The sequence below is a fragment of the Anabas testudineus genome, chromosome 3 (assembly GCF_900324465.2).
Source record: "Anabas testudineus chromosome 3, fAnaTes1.2, whole genome shotgun sequence".
Classification (NCBI taxonomy): domain Eukaryota; kingdom Metazoa; phylum Chordata; class Actinopteri; order Anabantiformes; family Anabantidae; genus Anabas; species Anabas testudineus.
This window is the reverse complement of record NC_046612.1, coordinates 19,493,632-19,518,247: the sequence shown is the minus strand read 5'-3', so window position 1 is coordinate 19,518,247 and position 24,616 is coordinate 19,493,632. Positions and strand designations below refer to the sequence as shown.

Genomic DNA, 24,616 nt, shown 5'->3' with positions numbered 1-24,616 from the left:
GAGGCTCCTAATACTTCAAATAGAACATAAACTTTTACTTTTAGGTTGCTCGTTGAAGGTTTATATATTAAGCTAAATGCACTCGACTGTGTTATGTTCACTTTACATAACTCAGTTATGTGCCGGCTTTTGTTTGGGTCTCATTTGCGGTTGACACATACAGTGAACGTCGTGAAATATTCAAAGTTTAACTGCCACCTTTAATCCCTACGTCTATGCCAGGATTAGATCGGGCGCCTCTTTCCCGTCCTGTCTGTCGGCCTCTTCTAGACACACACTGTACACTCGCCGCGGCCACAGACACTCACTGCATCACTTATCTCACAGGTCTTTTTCCTCCTTCTCTTCCTTACACTCTCTCTGCTCTGTTCTTCCCTTCACTGCGTCCTCCATCCATCTCACAAAGGCAACACACACGTTTGCGCACACTGACATACTTTCAGCTTTTGTGTGATGGCGCACACACACACACACACACACACACACACACACACACACATATAATAACATACAAACTAATTTTCCCCACTCCTCCTCCTTGTTTTTTTTTCTGTCTGTTTTCCTCTGGGGGGGTTGTTGCACTGTACTTTACGTCTCCGTTGAATCCACTGCTCTGAGCTGTGTGGTTACACACACGCAGACAATTAAATACAATAAGAATCTTGAACATTTTGCAAATTAAAAAAAGTGTCTCCCTGTGAAACCTGTAAGAAAGGAAACATCAAAGGTACGATAGTTCAGAAGGATCCACGTCTGCTAAAGAAAGTGAGTCATCCCTCATCCACAAATGAGTGTGTGCTTCCTGCATGTTATGTAAAGACTCTGCAGCCTCAATGAAATCTGACTCACAGATGGCTGTTGGTTCTGATAGAGACAGATTTGTAGTTTAGGACTTGCAAGACGTTTAATTCTCACACGTTACTGAACATATACAGCATTGATTGTTTCAGCAAGCGACCTACAGTACGTTAGTGTTGAAGTGAAACAGCCCAGAGCCACTGGGAGCAAAAGTAGGAGGGAGTGTAAGATGTGTAAATCTAACCTCTAAGTTTTCTACATCAACCTAAGGTGACGTGTCAGTGCTTTGTTTACAATTTGCTAAACCTTAGTTATTAATGTGGGACACTTCAAACAAACAATAACTTCAATAGTGATGTGGGACGAGTGAGCAGGCACAGATTTGTCGTATTTCTTTATTAATAACATCCACGTTTTATGTTCCTCAGCCAGTTTTACATACGTAGCTCCCTCTGTTGTCAGGACACTGATTTTAACTCTGCAGTGCTGACAGCCAGAAGAAGAGACTGACGGCGTCACTAAATGCGTGAATGATCTGCACGTTTCCTAAAACTGTATGTGACTCGATTGTTTCTGAAGTCATTTCAGAAAAGCAGCAGAAATCGTTTCACATTGCCCTTTGCAACAGCAGCCAACGGAGGACTAGACCTGCTCCAATAAAGAATGTCAATCAATACCACGGGTATTTTATAAGTTAGCGCCTGTAGCCATTGTGTTCAACTTAATTAATTTTGCTCGCGCTCTCTCCTCTCCCTCATCTTGAGCCCAGCTCTCCTTCTGCCTCCTGTGCCTTCCTCACGTCTCGGTCTCCTCCTCCCTCTACAGCCCTCTCTTTGTCAATCAGCGGCTGATTTAGTCCTTTAAGCCTCACGGTGAGATCTATTTCTGACTCTTAAGCACAATGGAGGTGGTCAGTGACAGGGACTCCTTCAGCTCAGAATAAGAACAAAATCCTTGGGTGAGAGGCCTTTGAGGCTTCCACTGTACGAAGGTCAAACCGTCACAGCTGACTTGGATTTCACTCAGCACTGATCTAGGTAACAGCTCTCCTGGGTGAAATGACACAGCATTACAGGCGACTTGACATAAGGGTGAGGACTGAAAATATGCATTCGACTCTGTTGTCATGTGCAGTCCATCTGTTTCCAGGTTGACGGGAAACATTTTGTTTTTAAAATTTCGGCGTGTGCATTGGAGAAGATGACAGCTATCGCAGGAATGTCTGTTTGCTGGTTTCAGATGATAAGCATTTAATTGGATGCTTCTCACCTTGGGGGATTATGTTAATGAGGTCATTAGATTTGCTCCAATCATATTTGGTATGAACTTGGACTCCACTTGCATGAATGGGCCACATTTTTCCTCCTTCCACTAGCAGCTAACACATTCATTTGCAGGTGAGATGAAGCATGGAGATCAGCGGGGCCAGCATGACATTCAGAGCAGTGGCTGGCTAACTCTGAAATTGCTCCTCTTCCCTGTTCCCCTCCAAGAGCAATTCTGCTCAACAGACTGGCTCTTGTGCAAAATTATAATTACGGGAGTCAGTAATGACACTTCAAACTATCTTAATTATTCTGAACAATGGTTAGTCCTGCACTGGTGTAATTAGGCCTTTCCAGATGCATATGGTGGATGATAATTTGTTCCCGGCTCCCTCAGCTCTTCATGACTCTCACACAAAACGTGCTGCTAGTATTTGTTTATAGGATTGTGGTTTTTTAAGATCTTTCTCAAGGCTGAATGCGGAATAGCACAAGCCTGCAGAGACGAGCTAGTCAAGATGCTCCATCCTGGAGCCTGGAGATGGATTAGTGCGAAGGCCAGTTAGCGTCTGAATTTAGGCCCATGTGATTTATGGTATGGATGCTCTGGTTTGCTGTCTTTCCTTAGTTCAAAGGATGAGTGTGACTGCAAAACGCTCAAGGGCGCAGGCTAATATGATAAACAGGGAGCACAGGCTGCAGGCTGGCTGGGTGGGGGGGGTTGGCGGTGCCTTCTGCTGTCTGTGCTACTGTATGCTGAGAGATGTGGTGTCCAAGGGAGGTACAGTAAGAGGGATGTGAGGAACTGACATCCTTTCCTCTATCCACCCTCACTGAGGCAAAGCAGAAGGAGGCGGACGTGCACGACAATGATACAGCAGGGATCACCAGTCACGGAGGATTATAACTGCTAAATAAGAAAATGGTATTTTCCTGTTCTTCAAAGAGTTCCTCTGGGTTTCTTCTCCTATTATTATTTTCAGAAAGCAGAGAGAGTGCGTGCATGTTTTGTGGCGCATTTCGTTTCTTTTCGAAATGCTTTATTTTCAGAGGAGAGAGAGAGAGAGAGAGAGAAAAAAAACCTTATCAGCTTTGGAGCATTTCAAAACGCATCTCCGAACACAACTCTCCTTTTAATTAAAAATTAAAAATATCCACTGGAATATTTTACTCTCATGCCAGCAATCAGTTAAACAGAGTTGGGCTCACATTTGGGAAATAGCATTTTGAAATGAATCTCTGCAATTCAATCTCAAAGACCAATTCAATAAACAGTATTTAAACATTTTCTGACCGCTGCAAAGATGGATTTAAGCCTCTCTACTCAGAAACAGGCAGCCGGCTGTTTAAAGCTCGGAGGGTTTGTCTGGAGGGAGATTGGCTGTGCTTGGAAATGGACATTTAAGGACCGACTGTTAGCAGATGGCAGGGTGACAAGTTGAGCTGCTGGTTCTTGTGTTGACATATCACAGTGGGGTCACAGCTCAAGGCAGCACATCATCACATCAAAGTCTGTTACTCTCAGTTCTGATTAACACTCATCTGATGATCCGAAAAACAGCTAGAAAAGGTTAAAACAGAGTGAACGCATTAAGATCGTACTTCCGATGTCAATTAAAGTACGAGGACTCAGATCATTTACTTAAGTAAATCTGCAAAAAAGTGCAGCTGATCCAATGTTTTTAGTAGTATGCCGTCTCCAACGGGTTTTATAATTTGTTATCATAAATAACAGTCTCTTTAAGGAGCCAGCTAAGGTTGGAGACAGCTGGCTTCATTTTAATTTATACTTTAACAATGTACTGGATTTTAGAGGTGTATGATTGTTTTTATCTGAAAAATACAGTAAAAGTAAATCTAGTGAATTGAAATATTTTTCTATAATCTAATAATATAATAAAATAGACTAGTAGTGGATCTACAAAAACCACTGGGGGGTGCACACACATACAGTACAGTACTGAACCAGTCAACCATGTCTAAACGTTTTAATTAGGCTAAGAACAAAAGATGTTACACAAGCCTTTAAATGAGAAATTATTTATATTTGCTGACTTTTCTCTTCGCAGTTTGTTTCTGTGATTTGAACAGTTTACGGATATGTTTGTCATTTTATTGGCCAATTACAGCTTTAGGAACTGATCAGTTGGGGTGGGGGTGAAAGTGGGAAAGAGGGGAGCGTGCAGTGGGTTATAAAATGTGTTATTATCATATCCTTTAAACTGAGACAGGACAAATAAAAAAAGATTCAGCAATTTTGGATTGGCTGACATGTTGTCAGATACAGTTTTGTCCCATTTTCCCCCCATGGGTCCTACAGGTGCCTAAAAACTGCACTTGAAAACATGAACTTACTTAGTTCATAACAGTCAGTAAAATCCAGCCTGACACACATTCACTGGACTGATCACGTCACATCTCTTCTACTGATGACAGTAACTATTAGTTGGGACCCAGAGCCTTTCATTTCTAATACTAGCCCACATATAGTTTAGTCATTTTGTCTGCACTACCACTAAGTAGGGCACATATGGCCCATTTCTGACCATCATGATTTTTCAGCAGGGGAGGGAGGGCGCGCGTAGGGCTTTTGTGTTTGTGTTTGAATGTGTGTGTGTGTGTGTGTTTTGGCAGAGCAAAAGTCAGAGAGGGGACATCAGGTTGGCAACCTGTGGCCATCTTTCTGATGTTATCCATGCGTATGCTTTCATGAACTTAATCCCAAGAGACACATACACACATGAGCATGAGCGCACACACACACACACACACACACACACACACACACACACACACACACTGGCACAAAAAAGAAAACTTTCACCCATGCGCATCAAAAGCTGCAAAGTTGGCATTTGGACAATATTTGCGAACAAACTGGCAGATGTCAAAAGGCTTTGACGGCAGGGTTTTAGAGGCAAAAAAAAAAAAAAAAAAAAGGAGCACTAATACGGATGTGCTGTAGTTACCGTGTATGTTTCTGAGTGCTCTGGGCTCCAGGCTGCCAAAAATGTAGTGCCAGTGGTCTGTACGCTGTGAGTGTGAGAAAATACTGGAAATAAAAGTAGTTCCCGCTAAAACTAACACAGTTATCTTATAGTTTTGCAAGATAGGAAATAAAACCGAAAAGATGAGCTGCTGCTAACCAAATATGACTGCCTTATGTATCACAAATGACATAACTGTCATTTTGATCGTCTATTGCTCCGTACAGATTAGAAACTATCTAGAAAACGGACAAACTAACAAACAAAACAAGCTTGAGACACATGCATATACAGTGTTTGAACCCCGGGTCCTGTAGGCTAATGGTAGGATTAATTACTGTTGAGTTTGACCCAAGGAGAACTAGAGCAGATTATCACAGATGCTGCAGAGGAAGGCATTAGTGGCAGCAGAGAGACGGCCACCTCAACGGCGAGGAAGTCACCATGACGCCGCTGACCTGCTCACATGGCAGCCGTGGCCGCACGCTGTTTCCCCCGCGTTTCGGTGTGCTGCTTTTTTTTTTTTTTTTGTGCGCCGCCGTCAGATGTAGGCTACTCCAGCCCCTCTCCTCTCAGCAGACAGGCATCACAAGAGGAGAATAATGTGTAATTACAATAGACAATCTAAAACAAAGCCCTTCACTTTCAATGAGTTCCTCTTGGAGAAGGGAAGGTTACCTCAAGGGGGAATTCTAATGAAGCAGATGGCAGAGTGCTCACAGGGGCAGACGCGCTATGTCCTCCTTTTTACAGTCTGCCAACATTTCCAGCTTTCTGAGGGCCTTCACCTGTCTCTTGACCACTCTTTTATATGCCTCTGTGAGTGGGCTTGCGAAAGGCTTTCAACTTACTGACACATCTCACGAGTTGGAAAGCCAAAAAAATAAAATAAAATAAAATAAAACCGATGAGAATATGAAATCCACCATTTCCTGCACCCGTGTTTGCATAAGTAGACAAAAACACACAGTGAAAATGGCGTGAGAATGCCCTCAAGACTGTGCTGTTTGTAAATGACTCTGTGCAGTGCAATAAAGAGCATGCTGGATGTGATACAAACGACACAGAGAGAGGGAGAAAAACTCCAGACAGGTGTTCCTTATATTTTATTCTATACCGTTTTATTTCATCCAGTATGTGTGCTTATCGACAAGTCAGTTTTGGCCTCGCTCCTTTAACCGCCACACAAACTACGAGCCACAGTTACTGCGTGTGTGGTTGTTGTGAGTCAGCGCAATGTCCCTTAAGTGCACATCCAGTCACAGCATACCTGTCCAGTTCCCTTATTGCTTCCCCCCCCCCCCCCATAGTTCCCATGTTAAATGCAGAAAAAAATAGATATCCATTGATCAATAGCAAAGCAGTCAGAATACTGTCCACCCCAAAAGGTTGCGTGTCCACAAAAGAACTGTCGGACCAGTCACTGCCTTCGAGAAACAGAAAGGTTGAGCCTTCAGGTAGAAAGTCTCGGTCTGGAGCTTCATGTAACAAAAAATGTCCCACTCCAGTCCAGCGCCGCATCAAAGTAGAGAGATATACAATGCAAATGACATGTTTTCTTAAAAATCATGGACATGTTATGAACTCTGTACACACACACACACAATTTGGTGAACATTGCTTATCATTATCTGTTATGGTGATGACATCACTTATTAAGAGAGCCTAAAATAAATACAGAAATATAAATAGGTCCTATGGAAATATATAAATCTGTATAAGTAAGTACCTTGTCGATGCTATGATCCCAACATCAGATTAAGTGGTATTATAGTACATACATCAGCAAATGAAAGACAGCTTCGAGAAGCAGGATTTTTTTTTTTTTAAACCCTCATCTTGCCAAATATAGTACGAATGTGCACTTTCTGCCCCCCTCCTCCCCAACACTAATCCAGGGAATAGCAGCTTCACCTTTGGCTTCAACACAGGATTTTCTGATCAGCAGCAACCAATAGAAAAGCGTACTGTATGTATTTTCAGAACCAAACTTATGCTTCTAGTTTGTATATTTCTTAGATTACACAACCAAGTCGGTCATTTTATATATTCAAAAGTTGCCAAATAGCATAAATGAATGACTTTATATTGACAGCTGCAAAGAGAGAGAACTGTGCCCTTTACCCTGAAGAGCTCTACGTGACCACGTGCAACTCTCCTGTTGCATCGTATCACTAAACCAGTTCACATCCAGGTGGCATCACCCGACACTTTGTAGTCAAAACAACAGCATTGTTGTGTCACTCCATCTTATTTTAGAGGCAGAAAAACGGGTTTTTGATGTCATGATAAACACCACATGTACTAATATTCATACCATATCCAGTTCCTCCGAGTGTTTGTGGAAGGGTAGGAGGAATTTGTGGTCATGAATGAATAACAAGGGCCTATGAGAAACACGCGCCTTTTTCTCCCCGGAGAAATTGCAGGTTTGATTCCGCCGCTGCTACATCTAATCCTCAATCACAGCAAATGATTTCATTAGCGCGCATCGCTGATTCACCAACCCATATTCATGGGCGAGTAGGGCAGCACAAAGAGAGAGGGAGGCTGAGGTTAGGGCGGCAAAATTGGAAGTGCTCCAAACAGAATGTGAGAATGGCGAGTTACAGAAACAACCACGACTTGGAAATGGTACAGAGACGCCGCGTGAAGCTCAGACTTACCAAAGTGCTGGCTGCTTCACGACGTATCTAGACAGGACCAAGAGAAGGGGCAGGCAGAGAAAAAGGTTCATAACATCTGTCTGGCATTATTAATGTATGCTAATTTTTTTTATCCTAAAATACACAGTTTCATTCTCAACACTAGGTAGCCCTGACCTAGATTCAACTGAGTTAAAGTAGAGCAAGCGTTTCATACCAGTGCATGAATGAACACCTCACAGGATCAAAACACAAACGTGTCAGGCACATCTCCACGATTTTCCCACTAATTATTTCAGAACAACCTAGCTCTCAGTGTTTGGACAGAACTCCGGCAGCTACCGTGATCCTTGAGCTGCCCGTCTTTGCCATTTGCTCTGTCGCTCTCAGTCGTTTTCTTCCCATGTTTGGATGGGTGACACAGGGAGACATAATGAAAACAGTTGCCTGTGTGAGCGAGTGAGTCACCATTGTTTTCCTTTATTCGCTTCTCTCAAAAGACACACAGTTTCAAAGCCTCCTTATCTAATTCCCCACTGATTCCACTAAAAAACACACTCTCTATACTACAATTGCTATGGCTGCAGCAAATAGTCTGGGAGGATGGAAATAGCAAATCCTCTTGTAGAATAAACATTGCTGTCAGGTGAAAATTTTGTTACTCCAATTTCGGTTATTTTCATGCCTTTACTCGGAATGAAGGATTACATGGTCTTCTGTGAGTTGAGAAAATTTCATGACCCTAAGGATTATGAAATCCCTTTTCATTTCCATTACGTAATTTCAAAGCTGCATGGTCATCAATCAAAAAACTGCTTTTCCTTATTTCATTTAAAAAAATGTGAAGCTTTCTTGCATAAAAACTCCAAGACAGGGGATTTTGCAAAGATGCAGGCAGCGATGACATCGTGTCACATCTCTTACTGTTAGTGACACGTTCTGCTCATAGACTTTACACCCAACAAACCACTTGCCTAAACTACTTATCTGTGGTAATGAACCGGAACTAAGTTCAGGCCAACTAATCAATCTCTGTACATTGTCTTTCTCCCTGTAAGCTGTGACCTGTGCTTCACTGTCCCACCTTCCTCCCCCTGTCATCAACCCTGCTAGGCAGCGCAAGAAGCATAGTCACTTACACACAGGCACCAACACCAGCTGTTAGCTATATAGCATCCCTTTAAGCGTTCCCTCATTTCCTTCTAAGTAAAGCACTTGCAATCATAAGAATGGGACATCCAAGTCCAGCTCAAACAGGTACCCCGTTCCTCAACGGTGCATCAGACTACCTGTCTACCCATGGCTGTGTCTCGGTGCATTAATGTCTCCTCACATCCACACCTGTATCTGTTCTGCATCTCCACGCGTTAATAAGGTCATATTGTGAATAAAAATGGGAACTTCTCCTGATGTGTGAGGCACAGCAGCCTGTCTGCCTTTGTGCAGTGCAAGGCTAGCAGGTACAGGAAGACCAAGGTTTAAATGCCTACACTGTGTGCAGACAATTAGTATTCCAGAGGTGCAACGGTTCTGTGTGTTTACTTTCTGTTATTTCTCAAGCCTAACTCAGCCCCTCGCACCCCCTTTGGTGGTCTAAAGGGTCCTGGGCTTACTACCTTGAGGTGCAAGGCCAATTTAAACGTGTCAGATAGCTGTTTACTGTAGATGGTAAATCTGCCCTAGCCATTGTAACACCTGCTACGTCTGTGCAGAAGACCACGGAAAGATCATCATCCAGATAAAAGCTATGATCCATTACTGGTTTCACTTAATGTGTGTAATCTCACACAAAACAACAACAAAGCCATATGTTTACCATTATTACCAGTATTACAAGTATTGCAGTATTTTATCATATTCAGTGCACTTGTAGAATTCCATTTTGTTGCACTGGAATAATTTTGAATCTACATTTTATCAGTAATTGATTAAAGGTATAGCACAATGTACCTTCAAAGTGCTACTTAAAACACCACTGCAGGGCTCCAGGATGTTCTTATAAGCTAATAAGAGAAGAATATTTTATATTAGATGACAGAGTCCCAAAATAGGGGTACCGATGAATGCAGATGTGGGGCCAATTTATACTTAGATCAAGTTGTTTGTGATTAAAGACTAAACAGGAGTAACTTTGAAGGATGTGAAAAACAATACAAAAAAGGAAAAGTTATAATAATAATAATATTGAGTAAAGATCTTCAACAAAAATCATACATTAAATCTGTAATCTTTACACTACTAAGTACTCCTGGCTTTCTAAACTGGTCTGTCTGAATGCAGTAGGAGAGTGTAAAAATCAATCATCAATCGATTCAGTCAAATATATTTTTAACAACATAAAATGTGGAAAAACATGGGACTGGAAAAATATGGAATGCTTTTTATTTTTCCCAGTAGCAGCCATTGCATGCTCTTGTGTTTGTGTGCACTCATCCAGCTATGTGATATGAAATGTGTATTGCTATCCCTTATTATAGGAACTTCGGGGACATGTAATGAGGGAAGAGTATAGTCACTGTGCACCTCTGTGTGTGAGTCCATGATAGCCTGTGAGGGTCAAGGGATTGCAGACATGCCTTGTTACATTAGGCTGCTGTGGCTGAGTGCTGTGACTGAGTTAGGGACTCAGCTGTCTGAGTGGAAACCGGGCCGGTCTTGGTGATGAGTTACAGACAAACATGTAAAAGCATATCATTGCTCTTCTCCTTTGGGAGTTCAGTGACACCTACTGCAGCATGCATATTTGCTCCATGTGGGTCGTGTACATTAACGGTACAGTTTGAATCCATAAATACCTGCAGCAGTGTGATCCAAACAGATTTTTTTGTAATAATGTGCAATTTCTCTTATGATAACAGCAGCAGCGCAGGTATACAGTTCCACTTTAAGGAGCGTATACAGTAAAGAGCTGTTTTAGGCAGCTTACTGAGTCATGTAGCCAGATTGCCTTACAGCAGCTTAGTTGGCTGTGGTTCTGTGTCTTGCTAAAGGACACTTTGGCAGGAGAAATGGCTGCTGATGCAAACATCTGACAAAGGTATTGAACTAATGACCTTATTAGTTATGGAACAGTCTAAATCTCCTGGGGCACCAAGCTTTTAGTGTATCTCACATAGCTACAGTACTTACTTTTTGCAACAACAAATGTACATACATTCAACAACTCAAACTCAGCATTGGCCTTCAATAAAGAGACATGTCCATGTTGACCATATAGCAGCTACAGTAGAAGAAGTAATGCACAAATTAAATATCAAGTGGCATATTTCCATTTCCAGCACTTTTCATGGTTTCCAGCTTGTGTACTGTATGTCTTGTATTTGTTAGATGGCTGTTTTGGGGTGATTATATACTTGACTACTTTTGATATTGAATGATCAGAGTGCTACAAAATGCAACACACAAGCTGTGGTTGATGGAAGTCCAAGTTTGTGTGAAAAAGGCAAACTTCCTTTTGATCAGTCCAGGGAAAAGTCTTGCCTTGCATCCGACTGTTCCACTTATTCACACAGTTATTCACACTAACACTCACACATAACAGTTGTACACAGTCAGGAACGAAAACAACACATGCTTTCTACACACATTAGCGGCATGAGCTTGGAAGACAAAGTGAGCTTGTTAGGACATGATTTACGACTCTGCAGAAATCCAGTCGCTCACATACTGTTATGTCTCAGTACTGAGATGGAGGGTAGCTCGCTGAATCCCTCTTCCCCTGCTTCAAAAAACAGTGTTATTACGAGAAAGTGGTATAAAATAAGGATCGATGGGCCAAAAGGAGGTGAATTATTACCCCACAGGAAAAGTCTTTTTGGTTTCCTACAATCTCTTCTCCATCTCTCATAAGGTTTTCAAAAGTTTATACAGAGGATAAATAAGTACAATCTAATAGATACATTTAAGGATCAACAATATGTGATCCCAAATGATATTTTTTACACGGGTCAGCCTGTCTTGAAGCATGTTATTTTAGCTAAAAATTTAAATAATTTTTTGAAACACACCAAAAGCCTTTACGCATGCAGGTATTAGTGCATAGGTTCCTGCAGAAAAAAGAGTGTTATTGTCTAGTCCATTGAATTGTCATCTCAAACATCACCAGAATTTGGCATAGTTATGGAAATAATGAAAATGACTCTTATTCACACCCTCCTTGTCCCTTGATGAATGTGTCATTTAAACATATATATATATATATACTATGTATGAGTAAAAAATTAGGACAAAGAACAAAACAAATATAGTGTATTCTAGAGCTCTGAGTTAACCAGTAAAGTTTTTTTTTTAATCACAGTAAATTTAAGATCTTCGTAAAATGAGAGGTGGAACACAGTGAAGTCTGAAGACAGAAAGAAAAGAATGCCACACATAAAGATAGTTTGTGTGTGTTTCAGTTTGTAGGAGCACAGGAGGGTGTGATCAATCCTCACAAATTGGATGGGAGTTTAGAGCGGACAGTTTGAGGTTCTAGATCTGATGGGTAGGCAGCAGAGCCTCTCCGTAGAGACAAGGTCGGGGAAGTCCCAGGGGACTGAGTCTTTTGAGGGTGCCCAGGAGATGTCTGCATTGGAGGAGTCATATGCCCTGGCCCTGAACTACAGGGTTTGGGCACAAGAGTAGGTGAAGAAAAGGGTGAGTGGTAATATCCAGTTTCCACAGAGGAGCGAGGAGTTTGGTGGCCTAACGCCTGGGCCACCTCCTGGGGCAGAGATGGGTGTGAGCCGGATAAAAGCTTCAGGTCCTCAGAAAAGCGACCCAGTGGAGAATCTCTCCCTGTTGTGTGCGGCTGACTGGGAAGCTGTGAGGGGAGAGAAGACTGGGGCGTGAGAAGGGAGCTGTGGGATCCTGTGGTGCTGGAGGGGTCGCTATAGTGAAAAGTCCTGCTTGCCACTGGGCTTTGAATTGTAGGGCTTGGCACCACTGGGGTAAGGCAGGGAGAGGCATTTGCTGAACCATACTGGGTGAGGGAGGCCAGGGCAGACCTCTCCAGAGACATCTGGTGAGGCAAGAAGCCAGACTGGAGGCCTGCCAGGCTAAAATGGTTGAGGGAAGATGGGGAGCCCTCAGCAGGCTGCTGGCTGTGTTGCCCTCTACTAGAGGATGGAGAGCTGTGAGGAGGGGAATGGAAGAGGTTTAAGCTACTGCTAGTCCTGCCTCCCCCTGAAAACTGCTGTAGAGGAGCTGCCTGAGGAAGCTTAGGAGGTGGCTGGCTATGAAGGAGTTGACCAGACATAGGGCTAGATGAGCCAGTAGATATAGGACTCTGGCAACGGGAGGAACTAATAAGTCCAGCTGTAATTCCACCAGAAGCCCCTCCTACAGTACTAGCTGTAGACCCTCCTATATGGCTTCCTACTGTGCCTCCTGGAGCTCTGCCAACATGCGTGCCCGTCAGCCCTACACTGGGGCCACTTGGAGCTCCTCCTGTATGGCTAGTTGTTGATCCACTAGAACCCTTTCCCAATAGTCCTCCAGGATTCCTCATCAGTGTATCGGTAGAGAGCCCTCCAAGTGGTCCCCCAGAGCCACCCCCCAGTGATCCCTCAGCAGCTCCTCCGGTCAATCCCCCAGAAGCTATTCCTAGTGATTCACCAGAAGCCCTCCCTAATGATCCTCCAGTGGTTACCACTACCAATGATTCTCCTGAAACCCCACCCACTGATCCCCCAGAAGCTCTTCCTGTTGAACCTCTTGTGATCTCTCCCATTGATCTTCTTTTTGCATCTCCTACTGAACCACTAGTAACACCCCCCAAAGATTCACTTGATGTCCCACCTGCTAACCTGTCATAAGCAGCACCCACGAATCCTTCCAATATTCCCCCCTCTAAGTCCCCTGAGATTCCTCCTACTAATCCACTAGGAGCTCCTCCCGACCCAAAAGGGCCACCAGGAGTAATTTCTATTGTTCCAGTTGTAAAGTCCTCTCCAGCCCAAGTAGTGTCTCCTCCAGTGGCTCCTTCCAAAGACCCTCCAACCGCTCCACCTGAAGACCAACCTGTAGCACCACCACAGGCTCCAACTGGCCCTCCACTTATTCCTGACCCCGTGCTTCCACCTATAGATCCATGGTGGAAAAGGTTTGAGAGAGGTGGGGTGCTGGAGCGAAAGCTTTGCTTATGTTGTGGTTGTCGGTGTAGCTGAGCCATGCTAGATGAGGGTGAACCAGAGGATGAATATGGTCCAAAGGGGAACGCAGAAGCTCCCCCTACACTGCATCCTGACCCAGCCCCACCAAGTCCATGCTTACCTCCGCTACCTGAGGCCTGTTGGCCACAGCCTGTGGACCCTGAACCTGACGTCATGTGCTGGGCACGAAAAGAGGCAAGCAATGGCATGTCCACCCCAGTGCGCAATTTAGAGGGTGTGCTAGAGGGGGAGTCCCCAGCAGAGCCAGGTGTTGTGGATGAAGGAACAAATGTGTGGAACCTCTTAAGTCGGCTGGGAGGATCCTTTAGGGAACCCAGAACAGACACTGGAGGCCTGAAGAGTGTTGGTGGGAGGTGGGGATGGTGTGTCAGGGCGATGGCTACTGAGGTTGTGGCAGCTGCTGCCTGGAGAGGAGCCTGGATGAGGGGGGCCCAGATGACAGGGGTAGGTGAGGGAGGTGTCTGGGGTGGGGCATTCTGCATGAGGTGGGCGCAGTGGGCCATGTCCCTGTCATGCTGCACAATCTGCTGGATGATCTCATTCTCCTGGTAGTTGAGTACACCAGAGTTGAGGTCGTGTTGTACCTTGTGTTGCAGGATGGAGTTTTTCTTGCCTTTAAAAGCACACAAACACAAAAACAGACATATGACAGGTAAGAGAAAGAGAAAAGAAATCAAAAGGAGAATGCACATACCTTTTATAGGCAGTTAGAACCAAGATGACATTTGCGTATACTTGCATAAACTGCCTATTTTCCAGCAACTTTTTCCAATAGAAGGAGCTAGCACAGGAATAGTTACAGTATGAAGAAAAAAAATGCACCTAAATATCACAAATGAGAAGAGGAAGGAAACAATAAAAGAGTAAAGAAAAGAGAGACAGAGTATGGAGCAGAAGAAGAAAGACAGAGCATAAAAGACCACAGATTATAACAATAGATAGGTGGGAGATAACTACCCAGAGACAAATATTCAGGATGTAATACAGCCCAAGGTGTAGGCGGTGTATATTTGACTAGTTTCTTCTGTGATTCTTGTGATAATAGGGACAAAATATTAAGCAAACTTTATACTGAAAAGTGCAGATTCAGCCTGGAACAGTGTGTAAGCTACAAAAAGGTAACAGGTCAGGTCTTCAAATATCCATCAATGTCATATTTTCTCTCTTGTTATGGGTACCGATTGCAAAAAGACTGACATGAAACTTTAAGGTGTTTCTATAAATTCTACAATTCATGAGGGTCTTGAAATGCATGTACTATACATAAAATGAAGCTCACTGTAATATGTGCACAAGCTCAAAGAGACAGGTGTAGTTGTGTCACTGTGATAGGAACTACAAACCTAAGCTTAACCCTAAAGGAAAGTGCTCATCTCTGACAGCAAAGTTCATTAGTCATTACTGGATGGTCACTAGCAACGACAGGGTTAATTCACTTGACTGCCACGTTCAATTTGCTTCTAACAATACGGTATGAAACTCAGAGACATTGTAAATGCAATTAGACCCAGATCAATCTCTCTATTCTCTAGACTTCTAGACTCTGTTACCCTCTACCCTTTATCACCTGCACACCTTCAATCAGATTGTGCAAAAGTCCATAAAGACAGTAATTCATTTGTGGATCAGTCCTGTAATAAGTGAATTTATTAGCGATGAGGGGTGTACATGAACATCAGGCTCAGGAGAAAGGGCAAACACAGGAGACCATCTCACAGAAATCACTATCAGCACAACACATCTTTTCAAAGCATCTATTTTCTACAAAGAGACCCCCTAAAGCAATTTCTCTATTTTCCATTCTAAACATAGCTGAGGATAAAACAGAGCAAGCAGTGTTGTCTGAGTGATGATACAGGCGCGCCTTTCATTGTGAATTTTTCATCTGCCCAGGATGAGCCTGGGAACAGTGATGGATATGGAGAGAATATCAATTGTATGCGTAAGAGAGTCATGCAGGGATTTCTAAACCAGAGCTCTATCTGCATGCTTATATGCAGATGACTTTGAAAGTAATTTTAGTTTTAAGTAAAACATTTTTTTGGAGCATTAGTGTGAATATTTTACAGCACTAAAGTCTATCTCAGGGCTTTGATTCTGGTTTGAGATATACACCATATATAAGCCATATACAAGGTATGACACATGGATCATTACCAGCATTTAAAACTTCCACAGATTCCTGCTTCCAACCTATTAACTTCAAGAACTGATGGTGCTCCTTCTGCCTAATATTTCCCACACCTTGACAAGTACCATTGCAACATGATAATGAATGGTATTTTTATTTCGCCTCTCAGTGGTTTTAATGTTGTGGCTGATCTGTATATTGGTTTATTATATTTGTGGGATGCTGAATATACAATCATGACTAAATAAAACAAAAAACATTTAAAACAAGATCTATTCATCCTTTCATCTTCAGCTGATAAAATCTACTCTGAGATTATTGACAATAGTAATAGTGATATATAAGAAATGCATTAGTATGTTGTAGGATATTATACATAATTCTTTACACTAAGTGCAGCCTTCATGCCGCGAGGAAAGCAAAATACAGATGGAATCTTTAATAAATCAATCTAAATAGTCTTTTCTAAATGTTATTTTCTTACCAATACGATCCAGCCTGTCCAGAGCAACGGTCTCAAATGCCCTTCTCATCATAGGATACTCCTCCAGCACCTCATTGAAGTTGTCCACAGACAGTGAATATAAACGACAGTATGTGTCTGCCCGGACACTGGCTGTTCTTCTGCCTCGAGTCAGCAAACAAATCTCTGAAACAAGACACAGTAAAAAAGAGACAGTAATGTGGAGGGCTTAAAGCTCACCTGTCTTTGAGGGGGCCAAGTGTTCTACTGTAGATTCAACTGTAGACAAAGGCTGCATTATACACATATCACTTCAATCACTGTCACAAAAAATGCTAACAGGCAGCAGGGCTACACTGAATTAAAGCAGGAACAGTATTTCTGAGACTATAGTATTTCCCTCTTTTAACTGAGCCCTCATCTGTCATGCCTGCTCAGTGAAGAACCGTTCCATTTACCAGACTACACTGCTGTAGAGCTCTTACACAGTGTGTGTGTACTGTATGCAGCTGTCGCATATGCCTACATGCACTATTCAAATGGGATGTGTCTAGGAGAGCCTGTGTATACACAGGACTTGTGTGTGTGTGTGCATACACAAATAGATGTGAATACTATTTGTGTGTGTGCAGTATGCATGCAAGTGTTTTATTCATGAGAGCAAGGCAGTATGATAGAGTATGGTATGGTGAAAATACCAGCTGTATAAAAAATATATACTTTATCTACAATTGTACAAACACATGCATATGTGAACCTACTATAAAAATATATAGTATATAGCCTATATATTACACATGGGTATATTTCTATCAACAGGGTTCCAGTAACTTTGACAGACAGATCTGTTAGTGTGCCATGTGTTTGTACATTCCCTAATGTCTTTTTTCTTAAGCTTTCATCTCATCATCTGCCTTCCCTTCCTGGGTTTGCTATCACACTGCTTTCTCAGAAAACCGTTTCCAGCTCATCCCCACACATGCTCTCAATTCTGAGTGAACCTTCCTTCCTTTTCGCCCACTTCAAATCAAAATTTTAAGCTAATCTTCAGAAATCATAATTCGACTGGCTTCTCTTTTGCTTCTGTTTTACCCAAAGACTTTGCATGTCTATAAAATGATGGTGCATGTGTTTATATTTCGCTAACTTGCCTCCTTGTACAACATAAAGAGATATGTTTGAGATATTTGTGAATACATATAATCAACTAAACACAAGTTTCCAAATTAAACATTTATTCTTTCTGTGTAATTGTGCATAGGTTGAAGAATGTATAATGGAGCCAAAAACAAAGCAACACATGATTAAAATTGACTGTCAAATGCAGTGCAGTGTATAGTTCATTGACCAGGTGGATGGCACAAAACACTGTGTATGTTGACTCCAAACCTGTGCCACATGGATGAATTGCCAGTGTCACATCCCTACTGGGATTCTCCTCCAACTAGAAAGAACCCAAATATGCTCCTGAGCAAGGAGAAACAAAAAACGGCACCTTGAAAATGCCACCTCTACACTCACGCACTTCTTCATTTTTGTTGTGACTTGTCTGGCAACTAACAGACACTAATTGCTGTTGCACATCTGGATGTGAGGAATGTTTTATAACTTAAATCTATCTTCTGGACAGAAAAATCTCAACATGCGTACTATTCAAAGCAATCATACACAAGAGTGCTACAATGAATGTATTCAGTTTGTCATTCTTTTACCTTTTGTGCAGGGATGTCCACCTTATGTTTTATCTACCTTATAATATTTACACACAATGTTTTTTGAAAGTTTGTGGTGTTTTTAGAATTGTCTTTATTTCTGCATGGATATTATCTAAAACATAATCTGAAGACCCACAACACCATAAAGAGAACCCTATTAAACAAATGAGACAAAAAAATGACACTTGTTCATTAATTTCCTAAGGAAAAAAACTGAATTCTGAAATGTGTGTGTAGCATCAGTATATACAGTAAATCTAAAGTATTATCATTTTGTTTTAGACAAGGTATATTTGAAAATACAAATCTGTTTTAGGTTCACAAAAACACTTCTTAAAATAATATAAGTCAATTAAAAACCTCACTGAATATGTGTCAAAAATCATTGTGGAGCTGAGTAAATAAAAAACATGTCAACACTTTACAGTATGTTTCGGATATGTACCACTGATTGCACAACAACCGTATTAGATTGCACTTATTGAGGATGTGCTGTATTCTTTCGGTCACTGAGTGTGAATTGGGCATTAGTGTGTGCAGTGTTTTGTAAATTGAGACAGGAGCCCAGATAAAGGGAGAATGTATGATTTAACAGGACAGTGGTGGAGGAATATAAAATGTATACTGTATATAACATGTAGTAACAATAATCTCATGTGTAGTGTGTGTAGTGAGTCCATATGGCTGCGGGTGAATGGACAAGAGCCAAGTTATCAGTAAAGCTGTGTGAGTAAATACCATGCTCTTCTCTCTGTGTGTGTGTGTGTGTGTGTGCCGTTTGCAACATGTGTTTGTGAGTGTGTACTGTAAGTGTGTGCTGGCAGGGTAGCCCTGGCTGCAGCAGTGCTGGGGGTCCATTTCCTGCAGCAGTGCTCCAATAATCCCCTCTGAAGAGCAGCATCGTGGCTCTGTATTAAATCCTCTTGTCCTGTGGCTTTCTGTATGAAGCCAGCACTGTCAAGATGAAGCAGTGAGCCCTCTGGCCTCATCTAACAGTCTTTGCAGAAAGCAAGAGAAGCCCAGGCATTTAGTGGTGCCATCTGTACTACAGTGTGGAAATATAAAAATAAATCTATCCGTATCAGGGTTTGTGTCTCGTGCAACTTGCTCTGAGCTAAACAATAAGAGATTGAGTCTGCTCGAGACCAGAGGTGGCGTCATCATTTTGATAATTATTGTGAGACCAGCTACAGTACTAAGTAAGAAGGAGAGAAGGGGATTATGATTCAATATATTACAATATTGTAAATAAGGTTATATATTGTGATTTTTAAATGACAATTTTAAGTAAACTGTCATAATAAAAATATCCTTAATATCTGATCAGTTCAATTTTTTGTACAACACTGCCACGTAGCAGTCCGGGGTTTACAAAACAAAAAATATACTGCTGAGGCCAAATGCAAGCAGCTACTCTAAAGCTCTTTACTATTCAGGAATTCTATTTCAATGGCTTAAGACAAATATAGTAAATGCATCTATCTTTAGTAGCTAACATAAAAAAAAAATCACTGAGATGAAAGATGTTCATGATTTAATAACCAAATAAGAATCAATGGGACAAATGTGTCCTAATATAAAAAAAATGTAACACGATGGAATTTTTGAAAAATGCAATTTTGAGATACAATTTTCTATGATGAAATGAACAGTAAATTTTTTTGTTCATGTAAAACATAAAATACATTATACTGGTGAACATCTCCACCTAACTGCTTAGCTTAAGATGGCTTTTTGCAGATGTTTTGCGGAGTTACATTAAATGTATTTATGAATGCTCTACTCCCACTGCCTACTCACATCTTCTGTGACTCATCGCAATGCTCCACAAATCCAGCATGAAATCACAGAACAGGCTTTGTGTGTCGCGCTGCCTGTATTCTGTGAGGGGCGTGTATTTTCTCCTCAAACTGCTAGTTTTCAAGAGGTATTTATTGCTGTGTGGTCCTTACTAACAATGAGATGATTCATAATTAACCCAAAATTGTGGGCTTCGTTAGCTCAAATTAGTAAAGTTATACTATCCACATTTAACAGCTAACTGGCTGTACTGATTCTACATACAGGTTCAAACATGTAGCACTGAGAACAGACTTAATAGTACTACTGATAAATTGTCCTATTTTAGGCCTGATGTCCTGTTGGGCTTTGAGTTTATCTGGCCCAACAGCGACAGTTGTTCCTAAACGTATGTTTGGCAAGTTGCTTAAGTAGACACAGCATCAGTACAGCTTCCAGAATGAAAACTACATCTCTCTACTTGAAGATGTTGCTTTAAGGTAGCCATGACGCTTTTCATTTTCACACTTAAGCGACAATGCCTTCATCAAAATTGAATGATACCAATTAAAGTTGGATGCCGTTCTGGGAAAGGAGGACAAAGACGTCATGTCCTGTGACCTTGGTGAGAAAACACGACTGGTCTCCTGTTGGATGATGCAGACCACGTGTCCCAGGCTCTTACAGAAAACATGCAACCCCCACCCCCCCCCCCCCCCGAGTCCCCTGCACAAGCTCTGAAAGCAGAGAGTAGTAGACCACATGTCTGTGTATGTGCATGTGTGGGGGACAGAGAAAGAAAGTAAGGAAGGAAAAACGAACAAGAGACATCCTGTGTGCATTACTACTGTCTTTACATGCTTGTGCTTATGCCTGTTTTTACACAGTGAAGCAAGAGAGATAAACACACTATAGTGTGTCTAATGTGCTTAAACCTTTTTTTTTATTAAAATATAAAACTAAGACAATGGGATGAAATCAAATTAAATTGTAAAATTAGCAATATTAGAACAAGCAGTCTTCACTGCAATAAATATAGTCTAGAATGAAATGTTTTGATCTCATACTAATTTAAAATAATTAGTAGTGTGTAACTGAAGAAGTTTTCCATTTTAAAAAGAAAATGACCCTTATTCACCTTCTCATCTTGCTTAAACACAATTTATTGGATCAGAGGACTGTATGCTCACAGTTTGATGAAGTCTACATGTCGTACAGGTTTTATTGACAGGTTTTATTGACTGACCAAGCAAAATAGAGTCAATAAAAAATATTCTTGGAGAAAACAGTGGCTGTTGCACATGCACATAAACAAACATAATTTGAATCTATATAGATCATTAATAACCATGAGAGGTTTAGGTCATATTACTGAAAGAGAGACAAAGCATCAGAGGGTAAAGAGCGCTTGAACCATCCTCAAGGACCCTCATGCCCCAGGACACTTTCTGTTCGAGCTGCATAATACAGGACACAACCTGAGACGCCACAGACGAGAGAGAACACACATCGGACCAGATTCACTAACAGCCTCGGCCAACAGGCTGTTTGCAGAGGACATAAAGGCTAGTGTGAAGTCCCATCCCCCTCCCACTGTCACAAGGACTGGTGTGTAAATACACACACCGTCTGTATTGTCTTAATGTGTACAGTGATGTACAATGACTAGATTTCCATTGTGCATAGACATTGCTTTACACTTGGGCAAATGGCAATAAAGCTTATATTAAAAAGTGTTTACTGTATTAATGAAGTGATTAGGACAATCAACATGGTGGAAAATGGACTAAAGACAGAACCCTGTGATAGACTGGTGACCTGTCCGGGAGGTATCCTGCCTCTTGCTCAGTGACAGATGGGATAAGCTTCAGCATTCCTGCGACCCCTAAGAGGAAAAGCAGTAAGGACAGCGGATGGATGAATGGGCGTGTTAACAAGTATATATGTATTCCTCAGGTTCATGGTGAATGTACACATGGGGAAGAAGAGATTCTGTTTATAATGTGTATGGGTGTGAATTAATGAGAGCCGGGCAGTTTGGTCTGTGATGAAGTATCCTGTGTCCTGCAGCCTGGTTTAGCAAAGCTCACCTGGACTCTTAGTCCTGCTGTCAGCTTCCATCTCCCTCCCCAACACAGCCCCCAGCTCACGCAGCAGACACTCTCTAACCTTTGAAACATCCGCAGTGGGCTGCCTGATTCCCTGTGACATGCCATGCTCACTCGTTCGCAGCATTAGCATAGCAGAGCAAACACCTTCTGTTTGGCTAGCATGCACAGACTGGCAGGGGATATCTGGTGTGTTTTCAGGACCACGGCTGATGCTGGGGTCCTGTCACATCTTGTTCCTCCTTTTACCTCCCTGAACTGAAGCTGCATGATGTTTATGTTGGCGAGGGACAAAAGGCACAATAACACATAACATTAAGCAACAACACAAACTTTTATGATGAGTTAACTGGATATTTGCAGTGAGGCCTCGTGTTTTTTTTACAATATTACTCATTGGATCAGGAGCAAGGAACAGTGTGAAACATACCAGACTTTCAATTCAATGTATGCTGGGTGTTTAGACTTAGAAGTGTAAATCTGAAGCTGTTTTCACAGATGCTCTCTGGACAATCTCTGAAGAATCACGCCTGAATGTGGCCCAGAGTTGCTTGTTCATACAACAGGAGAGTGTGTAGCTATTGCTGGGGGCATTTCTGTGGAGTCTGCATGTTCTCCCTATGTGTGTCTGTGTGGGTTCTCTCCGGGTACTCCGGCTTCCTCCCACCGATGAAAGACATGCATGTTAGGTTAATTGGTGACTCTAAATTGCCTATGAAGAGGTGAATGTGGGTGTGTATGGTTGTTTGTCTGCCTTGCAATAGACTGGCGACCTGTCCATGGTGTACCCCGTCTCTTGCCTAAGGGTCCAGGGTCAAACAGGACAAAACAGTTAAGATAATGAATGGATGGATGAAAGTCAAGCTAGTTGTAGTACAGGTGAAAATGTCAAATCTGTACTTATTACATTATTGCAGCAAAAGCTCAGAATGGCTCCACTGAAATGTCAAATAGGGCTGGACAAACTGACAACTGATCATTAACTGAAAATTAGACTAATTTTAGATTAACTAATTTGTACTTTGACAGCCAAATTTAATATCCCAATAGAAATGTCTCTTTCTCAAATTGCTGTGTGAAATACCCAATTATTTGTGAAACCACAATTGCATGTACCTTGTTTATTATTTTGCATCTCATAATATTTCCTTTCAGTTCACTGCACTGTCTTACATGTTTGCACAACAAGCCTATAATTTCATAACATACTGTCACATATCATATCACACATAGCAGTGGATTACATATCTCTTCCTACCCAACTGTATATATCATCATATGCTATATTCTGTCACCTAGTCAGCTACTGCAGTGTTTCCATCTTCAGGTCACATGCTTCACAGTAAGAGCATAGAGGTGTTAAGTGGGTTAAGGACTGGGAGGATTACCTGGGCCTAAACTGCTGCCAGCCTCTCTCACTGACTCACTCAGTCAGCACGGGCATTTGGCATCTCTATAGCACAGTCAGTCTGAGCTCAGAGATGGGGAGAAGGCAAAAAATTGAGGAAAAGAGGAGATGGGAAGAGAATTTGTTCTATAACCCAGGACTTCACAAGACTATGGATTTAGAGAGCACCGTTCACAGAGAACCAGTCAGAGTCTGAGTAAAGCCAAAAAGATGACACAGGAGATTGCAAACTGTGCAGTCAACTTACTCTCTTCCTCCACCCCCTCCCCACATTCTCAGTGTCTGTCTCAGTTTCTTTTCCTCCCACTCATAAAGCTGCTGCAAGCCACTGAAAACAAAGCGGACCATCGCAGAGGTGCAGCTTTTGATAAGCACCTCTGAATGGCATGCAGGGCCATCTCAAGGTCACTGAGCTCTAGTCCAACCAAGAGAGAGACGCAGTCTGCGCTGGAAACACATCAATTACTGCAGGCAACAGAGGATGAACTTTAACAAAACAATAACCTGCTCAGTCTGGGCACTGAGAGGGCAGCAGAGATGCTGTTCAGATAAGTGTTTCAATACTGAACTGTAAGAAGAGAAGGAGACAAATGGAGGCGGGGGAGGAGGGTGCATGTTTTCTTTCTGAGCCCAGAGCAGCATCCAGAGAGTGGGCTTGGCAACAATCCTTGTGTCCCTTGGCGTTAGTACTGCAGTCACATTACATTTCCTCTCTCCACTGGATCGCTGTGTACCCAGCCGACGCTCCCGTCCAGGACATGTCGTGTCCACTTTAGACTTTAGACTCTGTGACTCGAGCTAATCCAACAGCTAACAAACTGGAGCAGACTGCTGAGTATATAATTGAGTAAATAATTCAGGTCGTCTATGAATGAATGATTTACGGCACATGCGTTTGCTGAGACGTTGATGAGCACACTAATACCATTTTCTATACTGTGTGTGTTTCTGATGATATTGCTCTTCAACCACTGCACATCTGCTCCTTATTCACAAGCTTCACAATCACATGCACACATTTTACACATAAAAAAAAAACATGTTGTTTTAGAGGGACATACATACATTATATATACATAAACATATGAATTGCTTTTGATTTCCTGCTTGCTGATACTGACAGCCACACTGAGTTTCACATGTGCCACATACTCCCTGTGTTGAT

The 24,616-nt window shown here is 42.0% G+C and overlaps 1 protein-coding gene across 1 annotated transcript in view; it reads right to left on the bottom strand.

Annotated features, from left to right (window-relative positions):
- Window positions 1-12,110: 12,110 nt before the first annotated feature.
- The window catches only part of hcn4 (hyperpolarization activated cyclic nucleotide-gated potassium channel 4), a 58,354-nt gene continuing 45,848 nt past the window's right edge, over window positions 12,111-24,616 (bottom strand). The window contains exons 7-8 of the mRNA XM_026377601.1: window positions 16,463-16,627; window positions 12,111-14,460 (exon numbers count right to left, since the gene is read on the bottom strand). Of these exons, the coding sequence (XP_026233386.1) occupies window positions 12,125-14,460; window positions 16,463-16,627 (2,501 nt within the window). The 3' untranslated portion in view covers window positions 12,111-12,124. The remainder of the gene's footprint in view (window positions 14,461-16,462; window positions 16,628-24,616) is intronic.